Source organism: Molothrus aeneus, chromosome 3, assembly GCF_037042795.1.
Source record: "Molothrus aeneus isolate 106 chromosome 3, BPBGC_Maene_1.0, whole genome shotgun sequence".
NCBI lineage: Eukaryota > Metazoa > Chordata > Aves > Passeriformes > Icteridae > Molothrus > Molothrus aeneus.
Genome location: NC_089648.1, coordinates 53,777,115 through 53,790,650, shown reverse-complemented (window position 1 = coordinate 53,790,650; position 13,536 = coordinate 53,777,115). Strand labels below are relative to the sequence as shown.

Below are 13,536 nucleotides of genomic sequence, written 5' to 3'. Positions count from 1 at the left end.
GCAGGAAGAATTAGATGGTGTGGAAGTTAACAAGTTTCCTGACAAGAAACAAATGTGAACTAAAAACAAAGAAACTGATGAGATTTGCTGAATTCTCCAGAAATCAGCAGCATCAGTGTTTACCAATCCCAAAGCTGCTTTTAATGGTAGACCATAATTGGAGCCAGATCAAATTCTTCAATAATGTAATGACATGTCCCAAGCCTGGACATAAACCACAATCTTGAATTTTGTGGTAAAGCAGAAGGGATGCAGAGAGGAACTTCATTGCTTAGACAAAACAGGCTGCATCACCTCAGTTTCATACAACTGCAAATACCAGCAGCTTCTTCTTCATAATGACAGCTCCTTCACAAGCTCAGCAATTCCAAAAAGAGCGCTGGAGCAATACTCTAAAAATGGAGACTTAAAAGCCCGGATATTCCTCACATATTCCTCAGGTTACAGTCCATTCCTGGTTTGGTAACATAATATTACCCAGAGCACTTCTCATTCTAAACCAGCCCTCTGCCCAGATTTGTGATTTGAGTGCTGGTATCCTCCCACCAAAGAGTTATAGTAGGTCGGTGTACAAATTAGGACAATAAATAAATCGTTTAGGAGTTTTAAAGTTTTTCATTCTGTAATGAACTTTGGCTTGGCTCCAAAACAAATTGTAAGCTCCAGAATAGCAGTACCATCCCCTCAACCCCCAACATTGCAATTGTTGAAACCCCCCAGACTGGAGGAGACACAGTAGGGATGGGTCTGCAGAGCACAAGTTATCCCTGGGCCTGCAGCTGCCATGCTGCAGCACAACTCCTGTGATATAACTCACCAGCTCAAAACCCAGAGCAGCACAGCTGTTCCTCTTCACGCTTGGTAGGCTTAGCAAGCCAGCAAACTGCCAGAAAGTAGTTACACACCTCTCCCAAGATCACCTAGTGTCTCTCACACACACTGTTTCTCACCATTTTTTCTTTTCCTGTGGTTACTCTGTGTCATGACAATGTGGTTTCTCTGAGCTCAGGCAGTAGGCAGACCCAAGATGGCAGTTCAAAAGAAAGAAAATAGCTGGCAAAAATCAAAAATTTGGCCAAGCAAAAACGGTGAAGAACACAAGGTAGTTACACACTGAAACCAGTTAGGGGCATACCTTCCTCGTTCTTCCTGTTTGGTGCCTGGGGGTCTACGGCCATTCCCAGCTTACTTAGCCACCTGTGTTTGAAACAGAGGGAACACAAGTCAGGGACACTCACATGCTCTTCAGACTGAGTTTTGCTCCTTTCAGTTGTTTTCTACATCACCGCATCTGTTTTCATTAGCCTGACAACTAAATGTCAAAGTTTCTATTTCTTAGATAATCTTCTAGAAAGGCACCAGTTACCTCTGTTTTAATATTCCCTGTAGTGAACATGATTAGCTGCCTGGGACATTTTTCCTTGATACTGAAAAAAAGTCATCATACTGATGACCCAGGAGTCGCATTTGTGTAAGCTAAAGAAAAAGTCTTTGTGCTGTAACTCCATGTCAGAGAATTAGTCCAGAGGTTGAGGTGTCATCTTTCGCCTGAGATGAAGAAACAGGAATGGGAGCCTCAGAAGATGATGTCAGCTGGCCTAGCCAAAATTATCGCAGCACAGTCCGCACCACTTGAAACCAAACTTTTTGATCATAACATATCACATTTTTCAACTTGCTATGTACTTTTGATTTTAGTAAGTCTCACTTCCTGTGTTGGTTTATGCTATAATTGGGGTGTTTTTCACTTATCTTCCTAGGTGGCTGCATTCTTCTGGTGCTAGAAACATTCCCTAGTCATACTTTTTGTATATTATGTTTGCCTGTAGGTGATTCAGATCTATCCACATTTTAAGTAACTAACAACTGAAAAGGCTTAAGCTTTTAAGATTAAAATTCAAGGTGTATATAAAGAAAGTGTGAAGGGCAGGAATTCATTACTGGAAAAAACCCTTTTTTTTAATTTTGGTTCTCCTAAAGCAACAGGGAATTTGCTAGTAAGATCAGCATCAAAGTAACTGCACTTTTAGATTACAGTATGAGCAATGGAGCCACAAACAAATCAGAAAAACAAAGCTTCATTTCTATAAGAGTGGTCCATTGATTCTTTTCTGACAGCTAATCCTAACGGCATGATTTTTTAAATGAAAATCAACCTTAACAAGGAAAAGATTTGCTAAAAAATTTCTAGGGCTTCATTAATGATGAGGGCAGACAAGTCACTAATGACTATGTACAACTGGACAGCTAAACACATGCAGCTAGTCAGCATGACTTCACTTTTCATGTGTGTATGACAATAAAAAATGCATGATAAATTAGTGAAACAAATGACTTTGTTAATAAATCCACTGTTGATTTAATAGAGATATATGTACAGGTATATGCACATGTCGATATATGTGTGAAGAGTTACAAAGGTCACGATCCATCAAGCATTTCTGCGCACCAGGAACTCGACACACACAAATGCTCCAGTGAGTTCAGTGGAACCATTCACACGTGCATTTGCAGGAGTGGAGCCAAGAGAACAGATGTCTTTTAGTCTGTTTCGACATATGCGTGAGTATGCGTGTACTTTATGTATTAAATGCATGTATTTTGTACTTTGCCAAGGAAAACATCATCAGCTGCAGCAGTGGGGGTTAGTACAGCATAGTGCAGGCTGCTCTAACACTAGGCTACCTATCTTTAAGCCAAAATGAAATTTAATCAAGAAGCGGAATTTGAACAAAATCGTTCCAGGGGCATAAGAGCTGAGACACCTGCTTAGATTTCAATCACTGACTCACAAGAGACTAAGCATTTTTCATATGAGAATTTCCAGCTGGGCTCCAAACTGGCTGTTAGCACTTACTAATATCCTCCATTAGCTCTAATTTTCCTTCTCCAGACATCCTTCCATCTCTTCTCTCTTAACTAGGGTTACCCTCTCTACTGAAATATTCCTGTCCAGCTGTCCCTCATTCTCAGTCATCCTCATCCAATCTGCCTCAGGATCTTGTCACTCCATTCAGGAGCTCTGGTGGGAAGTGCAGGAACAACAAAATGCATGGTTATCTCCCCACCAGAATGCTCTATGCTGCTCCAACTTGCAAAGGGCAACAGATTCTTTTAATCTATATTTACTTGTAGGCATCTGTAGAGTACAGATTTATTAATACATATCTAGGGACATACACTACTGTAATATTGTACATTTCTGTACCTATAGATCTTTCAGAAGGTTACACACATTCTCTCAACCTCTCTCTTTTTCTATTGTGGCAAATATGTATGAGGTCTCTCATTTATAGATGGAATGAGTAGTCATTGCCCTGTGAAAAATCACACAAAGGTCACCAGTAGAGCCATGATGAAAATCCTGACACAACTATTGTAGGAGCCCTCTTCCCATTTAAATTGTACTTCTTTGTATCCAGTATTTGGCTATTTAATGCAATAGCACTGAGAACAGACTGCAATCTGAAGTAAAAAGGGCAAAGATATGAGATATATCTAAACTGGCCAAATGTGGATTAGTAGAAAATAATATCTTTCTGATAGCTCAGTGGTTTCTAAAATGGCAGTATTCATATCCATTTTCACTTGTTCCATTGTGAATTATTTGGTTGTTAATCTTCTGGACCATTTGTGGAAAGAAAATGTCTGACCTGCCATGAGGATCATTCAACTACAGCACAGTTTGATGCTGAAGTTAATGCTAATTTACATAAAGGAAACAGACCTCTCTATCCCTCTAACCCTCCTTGTTAGCTGATATGATACTCTGAAATCAGAAACTGTTATATTCTAGTCCCAGATCACTTCTGGGACTTTTCCCTCTCTTTCTTTTCTCCCCTCACTTCTTCCCAGGTGCTGTACTTGCTATCAAATCTTAGCCCCACTCTAACAGAAAGGGATTTATACCAGCAAATGCTGGGAAGATTAGCACCAAAATTGGGCTAATTAAGCAATTCTGATTTCAATCATAATTAGTGAACAAAGAGCAATAGTTTTCTTCCATTTAGTGACCAGAAAAATTAGACTCAGTAATTCCCCAAATAACTTTGTCAATGACTGCTTGACAGTGAAAGAATGAACTTTCAAAGGGTGTTCTCAGGCATGAGACAGGATGAAACACGACCAGTCGCTCCTACTTACGTGTTCATTTCCAGAACATTTTCTGCCGCAAAATAAAATGTCTTGATCTGTGGGTGGCTGATCTTAATAGCACTTTAGGAAAAGAAAAAGATAAGAGATATGAAGAAAAATAGTTTCCATAAGAAAGAAAAAATAATAGCTGAATGAATTATTTAAAATATTTATTCACTCCACTATATTAATCCAGATTAGCTTGTCCATCAATACAGCTCTTTCTTTAAAACTCTAGTCTATTTTTAGCTCATTTCCTAGGCCACACACTATTCAGAGAGTATAAATTACAGGAACTGAGGGAAGGAATAAAGAATAAAACAAATTCTCCCATTATTTCATTACATAACTTTGCTACCTTCTCATACCTCAAATACTATGTGCAATTTTGCTTCCTCCAGCTCTGAGATGCAAAGCAAACTTGAAAAATGTTGGAAGAAAACACCAGTAGTGACCCAAGACATGGAACAGCTTCCGTGTACTGTGATCAATCAGGCTAAGACCCCAAAGCATGGAAAACTGATGGCTGAGGGAAGGGACATGTGACACAGTAAAATCACAAGCAGCACACAGTCGGTGAACAGTGACTAGCTCTTCTGACTTCTCCATCAGAAGAATGAAGGTTTTCTCTTAAGGGACACAATTAAAACCATGCTGCACTTTATAACTTTAAACAACAGCAACACCCCTCCCAACGTTTGAAGTGTACTCAGAAGCAGCTGGAGGTCAGTTCTGCATATGGAGTTTGGAGAGAATACTTTTAAATGCACCCTGCTAAAGAAAGTATTTATTCCCTGCACAACCAAAGGCCTCAAGTACAGTCCAAGCTCAGTTGCACCACAGCAGCCTAAAGAATAGTCCAGGCTTGGAGGGATGCAGCATTACTTGCACCACTGCTGACCTCCTCAACTAAGAGGGCGATCTGAGAATTACAGTCTACTCATAAACAGCAAATGAAAAAAAACAGGAAAAGAAAAAGAAAGCATTTGGCACACTCATCTGTTCTTTTTTATTTGTGGTTTTAGCAAAGCACATCTGGTAGAAATTTTTCAAAAAATATTTTTGCAATATGGTTTTCTTTCAGTAGCTCAATTAATATCTCATTATTTATACAACACAAAAGAACTCCCCACAGCTTCACTGTCAAAGACTACTGAGGCTCATTCCTTGCAATGTTGAAAAAATCATGCAAAACTGGGAACAAGAGATAAACTTACTGCTTTTTTTTGCATTCAATTGCTCGATCCACACTGAAGTCTGGAAGTCTTATAAATCCTTCTGCTTTTTCAGCCTTCCATAAAAGAAAAAAGAAATTAAATATCACCACATCAACCAACTGGTAAACTAGTAGACTCCAATGCTGAATAATATTTAACATGCAAGTGCTTGTTTTTGACAGCTTTTTATACTGTGAAAATATATGCTCATCACCATGGGGACAGATTAACGCCTGATGGAATATTTCTATACCAGCTATATTTGTGCAAATCCGGGGTGCAAGTGCACTCCTGTTGGTGCAAGTGGCAGAGTGTAAGCATAGATTTTGTTGACTAGTAAAGATGTACAAGGGTTATATCATCTGTTCAGGTCTGGATGGCACCTACAGTCTCAAAGGTGGGTTTGTGCCATGTACACACAGCATGTGTGTGTCTTACACAAACATGCAACAGCAGCACATAAAATGACCTATGTATAGCTAAAAAATACAGCTCAGAAGTGCCCCAAGATTATTCTAAGTAGAAATGGAGGAGGGTGTCCCCTGTGTAATTGCAGCATGAACCATTTTGCAGGGTCACCTGTACACAAGCAAGGCAGAGGCAATGCAGGCTGCTCCCATCCCACGCAGCTGAGTTCTGTGGTCAAACACTGCAGACCTGCCTAAGAGGGCTTTGGTCACCCAGCTATCACTACCCCCAGAAATTTGCAGGCATGGTGCAAGAGGTAGCAATATCCAGACAGACATTTACATTTACATTTTCAGTACCCTGTTTATATCCAGTCAGCCCTTTCTGCATGCCAGGAGCTTTACTGAGCATTGACGTCTCTGCTCTCAGTCAGCAGGACTCTGAGTCAGAGCTGAGAAACTAAAGTGACAAGCCTCAAATCCCTGTGTGTGCTGCCTGAAACTGAAGCATCTCAGGCAGAAACATCTTCCTTACTACATCCATCTATATACACCTAGTCATCTGCAATGAGGTTAGAAGTCCTCCTAAGATGAGATGAATATATAATGTCAACAAAAGTCTGTAGGACATAATGTCAGGAAAAAACGTACTTTCCAAAACACAGAGTGCTCATTCCTGAATTACATTTTTCCTGCTCACAGCCATTGCTAGTAGACACATTAAAATTCTGAAAATGTACACTGAGTTAAAGCAGATAAAATACACACAACAATTACAAAGACAGAGGATAAATGAAGATGACTGACAGTATCTCAAGTCTATTATGCATGAATATGATCAGACTATAAAAGATGCTCATCAAGACAAGTCTTTGAGCTTTAATGCTTGGAAGTATGAATCTCCAAGAACTGAAATATTAATACAGAATGGTTACTTCAGTGGGTGGCTTCCCCTCACATCTGCATATCTGTTCTTTGGTATACAATAAATTATGGCCTAACCATCATTCCTGTCATTTACATGTATTAAACATTCATGTGAGAAGTTTGTATTTCATATCACCACCAATAAATGATTTTGCTGTTTCAAGACACAGACACAGCACCACTGGATGGGGTTTTTCTTATTTTTCTGTCAGTACAGGAGAAAAAAAGATTTTTTTACATCTGGGCTGGAAAATTTTCATTTTGTAATATTTGTATGGAAAAGTGCTTATTTGCTACTTGGGCTTTTAATACTTTCTGATTGTATTTGTATCTGTAAAACTTGCTTAGTGATAGCTTGGGGAGTTTTTGTTTCCATTCCACAGGCTGGAATTTCATGAGCTTAAAGTCATTGAGATAAAATGACAACTAACTAAACCTAGCATTACCAAATCCATAGTATATTAAATATATAGGGATGAGCAAATAAATACTGGTGAGAAATGAAGGAGCACTATTCTTGGGCTGGACTGTACTAAAAGTAGAGACTGTATTATCCAGCATTTCTGTTCCAAAAAGAGGATCATTTACTGGATCTGGAACACCAAAATTCCTGTTTAGTTCCCAAAACCAATTTAAAAATACCATGAACCAAACTCAAAAAAGCTGTCCATGAGATACAACAATCACTATTCTACACACTGCTGGATGAGAAATGCATACAATGCCAGTTGCTTCTCTGTAGTAGGAATCCATACTCCCAGTAAAAAGGAAAAAAAGAAAGGAAAAAAAAAAAGAAGTCACTAAAAATCTTAAAGGTGTTATTTCAGTCAGCAGATAGAATTCTAAATAAATCCTAGGAATAGAACATGTGGAAGTCATCTTTTCAGTCATTCTTAGGATAAAAATGACATTTTAAAACATTTAAAGCATACAGAAATCCTAAGTGCTTTCTTTCTTCCAAAATGTTATCCCTAACATGACTTTAGCATGATATTATTTAACGCACACGTTTCATTCAAGATTCCTTCAGATTTTGATGTGAAGCTGTAAAATAGCCCTAAAAAACTCAGATACAAAGAATCTTAACCTATTCTCTACTTAATCAGTATGTTTAAAAGAATAAGCTGTCATCTCTTTTGGGTTTTATCGAGGTTAGACTAACATAAATCTCTGCTTTTGCTATTCCAAGTTGTAGAAAAATAATTTCATTAATAATAACAGTCTCTGCAAAATCTTGTGGCAAAAAATAAAGTAGCCATTTTTTTCACAGGAAAACCTTTGCACTCAAAAAAAAAATTATTTATGAAACACAATGCATGAATCCAATGAAAGAGGCTAATGTCCTTTTGAGCTTGCCTCAATATGTTACTTAAATGTGGCTTTGGGAGATTAAGTAAGTAATTTAAAGGTAGTGTAATGTTGCAGCAAGATTTTAAAACATAGTGCTAGAAAATGAAATATCTTGTTATTGTGGAAGAGCTCCAATCTGCAAATCAGGGTAGTCCTCATGGCTTCATCAATGTTTCAGCACTGCCTCCAGAAAACAATATAGATGTTGGAGGAGCAGTTCAGCATTTTAGTCTTTTTTTCTCTCTGCCAAGTACACCAATGAGGCATCCTATAAAACTGTGAATAATTTGTCTAAGATATTAGGCCACAGGTCCCCAAGCCTCTCAGCTCAATCAGCTGACATCAATGACTTTTTCTCATCCACATAAGCAGCTATTACAACTCAAAGGTAAAAGATTTTTCTTTTAAAAGGCCATAATTATACAGCTTCCAGCAAAGCTGTTGGAGTGAGTACCAATTCAGATGCAGTAAATAAGGAAAAAAAAAGTACAAAGATAAATAGTGACAGTAGATCACAGCCTGCATCTCTCTAATTTTATATTTATATTTCTTTTCAGCTGTATCCCCATGACAACCACCATTAAGACATTCCACAAAAATCTATTTCAACTCTATTTGGAAAACCAGTCAAGTTACCCTAAAGACCCACCAGACAGAGGCATTTAATTCTTTGTCCCATTCCAGCCAACACTATCCAACACAGCTGAAACAAGCACAGAGAGCCAGGAGCCTGGGATTCCATGTGACAATCCTCCCCCACCACCCCTCTTCCTATGTAGGAGTACTGATTCCCTCTGGGGTTTCAGTATGAGAATTGAAACAGCTAAAGGGTCAGGCAGGATCAAAAACTGTACTACTTAAACACTTGTCTTCAAGGCAGCTGCCTACAGAGAGCAGTACTAAAAAAAAAAAAAATACATAAACGAACACTAATGATGAGCAGTTGTCCAAGGAGTTTGATGTTCTTGAATGCACCCAGAAATTCTGACTGCCCAGATATATTTTCTGACATGTCCTGTGTTTTCATTGCAAAACCAGCCCTTCCATGCTTCCTCCTAGTCCAAGCAGCTTCCCCTCCCCAGACTGGGAGTGCTTCCGTGCTGCAAGAGAAGTTTACTTGTCTCACATTTTATAGAAAGAAGAAGGTTGTCTGGGAAGAGGTTCCAGGGCAGCCGACCAAAGCCTGCTGAGACCACTGGGCCCTGACCTCAGCTAGCTCATTGAAAATTTATTCAGATTTGCTTGTGTTCTCTGGCTTTCTTTCAGTGAAGGAGAAGCTTGACTCTTAGGGTGTCTGATCTGCTATTGATCATGCTTTTTTTTTTTTTGCTCTTTTGAGCTGTGGCATTCACAAAATATTTTACATTAAATTGAAGGAAATATCAGCTGAAAATTGTCACAACAATTGTCCTATGTAATGTATCCAAATCTGCCTCTCATGAGGGACCCAGAACCAGAGTGGCTTGAAGAAAAATTAAGCTAGAGTGACAGATATATCCAGAGCTTCAGAGGCACATGAAGACAAACTTGACCAAGAAGTTGATATGCAGATGAGGTTAGCTCCCCAAATCCAGGATTATGCACGTTCCCATACAAATTCCACCCACTCTCAATTTTCTCCATTTCCATTAGAAAAAAGGTCCAGCACCCTGTTGCTATGCTACAGTTGCCAGTGTCTGCTTTTCACACAGCCACAAACAAACCAAGCTCATTTCTCAGCAGAGCCAAGCTGGTCAAGCAGAGCTACAGGCAACCAGTGTGCCCCAGTCCCTTTGACATCAGCCCCACTCTTTCATCACCACTTTTGACATCAGCCCCTGTAAAAGGGCCCATCACAGGAAGCCTCAGGCACGTGAGAAGCAGGACTCCTGTTTCAACAGAACTTGAGACTGTCACATTGTACAGCCCCTTGGGACCAAGGACTAACTTTACTGAAGACAGTGGAAGTGCAGGCAGTCCTAATGCCAGAGACTTGTCAAGCAAGCAAGCGCATGTGTCACTGCTATTTCTCTTTCAACAACCTAGAAGTGAGAATATCCGGCTCTATGTGATCCCACATACAACTCTGGGCATGCCTCTGGTCTCAAGAATTTAAGAGAGCAGGCCTTAGCAAAGAACACCTCTCCTCCTTTCCAAACCCCACAGTTACTGACATTCTGCAAATACTGGTTGAACCTACAGTTACATAGAGGCTGCACTTTAAGCTGCCCAAAGAAACCTTGAATTTTTACCATAAAATAGTGTGTGAGAGTTGGCAGAAGTTCAAAGCAAAGAGGTGCTACTGGCTAGCATGCTTAAAGCACAGCTGTGATAGGTGAGAACTCAGGGTTGACACAAGACAACAGTATTTTGAAGCCACACTAGCTCTTCAGAGGAAATGAAATAAACTGGAATGAGGCTGACTCTTATTTTTCAGCCTTGTTCTTTTGGGGGCAGTCAGTGACAGTCAGGAAGTAGGCATGGACTAAAAGGCTAAGTGCTGTCTAGGAGCACAGGAACCAGCATGATCATGGTTTTTCTGGATCTCAGGAGTGGAATTTAAGAAGGCCAGAACAACTGAAGGAAGTGGAGGAATTTGCACCTCTCCCCCATCACTCTTCTCTTCCCAGAGGCAATTTTTTCCTAGTCTTGCCTTTTTTATTTCCTCTCATCTTGATTACTCCTTAGAATTATTCCTTTCAGATATTTTCTGTGTCTAAAAGGTCATGTCAGCCAGCAGGCTCACCTTTCTTAAAACTTAAAGCTTGGCCAGAAGTACAGCTGCAAACAGATTTATAAAAGCCAATAAGGTTTTGCAAGGTATTAATGCTGCTTACTGGTATTACTGCCTCCCCATGTCTTTCAAGTAGAGATATTGTAAGCATAAGGAAAAAAGTGCCTTTTCAAACTTTTTTCCCCAATATTTCTATTTATTTTCTTTCTATTATGCGCATATTTGATATAGTCTTGAAAGGAATCCATATCAGACTACTACAACATCATAAAAAACAACAGCCCAAGACTAGCAGAGTTGCTTTCCTTTACCCCAAGAAGAAATAGTTAATATCATCTTGAAGTACCAGTCAAAGTTTTTATTTGGATTTTAAAAAAGCAAACAGAAAAAAATATCTCACACACACACAAGCAAAAAAACGCCCCACAAAAAATACTAGCACTATACTCACAACTGAAGGGAGAATGTGAATTAGTCTACATGAGTAAAGCTTTGTTTAGGGTATGAGGAGTTTTTTAAATGGCTTAAACTATTGTATTTTTTTCCCTGAAACAGCTAGCAAAAATTTTGATGGGGATTGCTGCAGTGTAAATAAACAAGTGAAAATCATCCAGATTGCCTTTGATATTTTTTAAAACGCTCTAAGAATTAATAAGGGTTCCTTTAATCTTTCATTCTTTGCTGTGCCTGTGACATGCTGATTTCCAGAGCAGCTGTGTTGCATTTAAGGAACCTCATGCCCATCCACAATTCAACACTGAAGCTGCTGAGTTTCAAACTGTTTTTGCTGGCATACCCTAATGCTCTTCAGACCCTAATTCTTAGATCTGTCATCCCATCATTTGAATGTGATAAGAGTTTTTTAAAGGTAGCAGTGCCAGACAGCAAAGTGAAGGGAATAACTATATCTGAATCTTCCTAGGATGGGCAAAACACCCTCTGCCCAATCAAACAAGCCCAGAGTAAAGCTAGCTGCCCTCTACTATTTGAAAAGAGAAAAAAAAAAAAAAGAAAAAAGAAAAAGGAGGCCAAATAAATTTAAATAGGAAGAAAAATAGAAGAAAAAAGAAAAATAAACTAAGAAGACAAATGGAATAATCTCAGTGTGGAAGGGGATGGAAAGAGAGATAGGAGAGACATTTTTGAAAATTAAATTAATAGGAAGTGAAGAAGCATTCCTGTTTTGAGTTTTTTTGCAATTTGTCTATACCCAGGAAAAGATTTCTCAAATTCAAATGCCACCAGAGCCCTTAAAGAAGAGCTCTTTACATGGCGAAACAGACAGCAAGTTAACATTTCACAAGTTCCTGCTGAACTAGAAAACACATAGTTTTCTGCATATTTCAAATTCATATAAACACTTCCCAGATCACAAGTGCCAGGGCTGTGAAATAACCCCAGTTATTTGTACTCCTCCAGGGTGCACCTAAATTGTGACCCCAGGTTCCCTTCTGTCAGTCCCAGCAGATGCAGTTTGTCTGGCACCCAGAGCTGCCTGTACACTGTACTCACCAGCTGACTGCTGTACCAATACAGTGATGACTCCTTTAGCACACACCAGAACTTTTTCCATTTGTTGCCAATGAAAGCTCCTTTTTCCTTCTTTTTGTAGAGCCATCCTTGGCAATCGGCTTGCCCCAGCTCTTTGCATGATATCCTCCGTCGGCTCATTATAAAGAACCCTGTACCATTAAAAATACAGTGTTGTGCTTGTTTAAAACTGCATTACCAGGAAAGATGTTGCTGCTAATTAAGGATATCATCCTTACTTAGGAACCTCAGCAAGTCATCCAAGCATGTCTTAAAATATACTTAGAAGTAATTCAGTTTTATAATGGCTGTGACAGTAACACACACTCATTTGAAAGGCTTGCTGATGTTCAGAAATTAAACAGTAAGCTATAGATAATGCAGATACTAATTAATGCTAAGATAACCATACACGAGTTTTTGTAAATTAAAAATACAGCCTTTGATCCTTTTAAGAGAAGCATGCATATATTTTCTCTCACACAGCTGCACTGAAAATGATACATCTATTTAAATCAGATAGAGAAAACTATTATGCCAAATACATGAAAACCACTAGTGTGTAAGTCTGTGCAGGCAGCTGATTCTACCTCACTGATTTCCAGCTTTGATTCAATTAACCTACCACAAGGATTTAGTCCAAAGGAACAGCCCGTTGTCATTTTTCTCAGAATCGGTGTAAGAATCAGTGGAGTTAAAAAGCAGCTTTTCACCAGATGAGTAGCAGTACAAAATCCTCACCCTCCCAAGAATAAGACATACCAAGAAAATAACAAAAGAGGAATCCAGGAGAGAAAAGAAAAAATAATCTCTCATTACCTTGACTTTTCTTTTTTGCCTTCTGACGCAAAGGAACCTGTAAGAAATGCAGGAAGGAAAGAAAAGAGGAAATTTCAGATTGTGTTGCAACATTTGTGTAGAAAGGGGAGGGGGGAGCTAGAAAAGGACGTGGTGGTGATGCTGGTGGTATATGCAGGATGGAAACACATAACCCACTCGCTGCTGAAGGGACGTTAGCAGCTGAAGCAAAAAACGTGTTAATTAAAATTGATGTATATCTAGTTGAGCAAGAGCAAACACAACCCTATTACACGTGTCTATCTACTCCTGCTTCCTGTTTCACATCCACAGACAGCTTCTACTTTGCTGTGTTTGCCCAAATTGTATTCTGTGGTTTGTAGTTAAAAAATAGAAGTTAAAACTCCAGCATTTTAAGGCTTCATTAGGCTCCATAAGGAGGATTTACAAACATGGGGAG

General features: G+C 39.1%; 1 protein-coding gene across 2 annotated transcripts in view; it reads right to left on the bottom strand.

Annotated features, from left to right (window-relative positions):
* IPCEF1 (interaction protein for cytohesin exchange factors 1) overlaps nt 1-13,170 on the bottom strand; it is a 39,151-nt gene extending 25,981 nt beyond the window's left edge. Inside the window, exons 1-5 of one of the 2 annotated variants that reach the window (XM_066546950.1) lie at nt 13,098-13,170; nt 12,261-12,430; nt 5,352-5,425; nt 4,144-4,215; nt 1,136-1,197 (exon numbers count right to left, since the gene is read on the bottom strand). In XM_066546950.1, the coding sequence (XP_066403047.1) occupies nt 1,136-1,197; nt 4,144-4,215; nt 5,352-5,425; nt 12,261-12,419 (367 nt within the window). In that variant the 5' untranslated portion in view covers nt 12,420-12,430; nt 13,098-13,170. Of the gene's footprint in view, nt 1-1,135; nt 1,198-4,143; nt 4,216-5,351; nt 5,426-12,260; nt 12,431-12,903; nt 12,950-13,097 lie in introns of those variants that run through there. The other variant, XM_066546949.1, reaches the window with a different exon arrangement.
* Nucleotides 13,171-13,536: the final 366 nt, after the last annotated feature.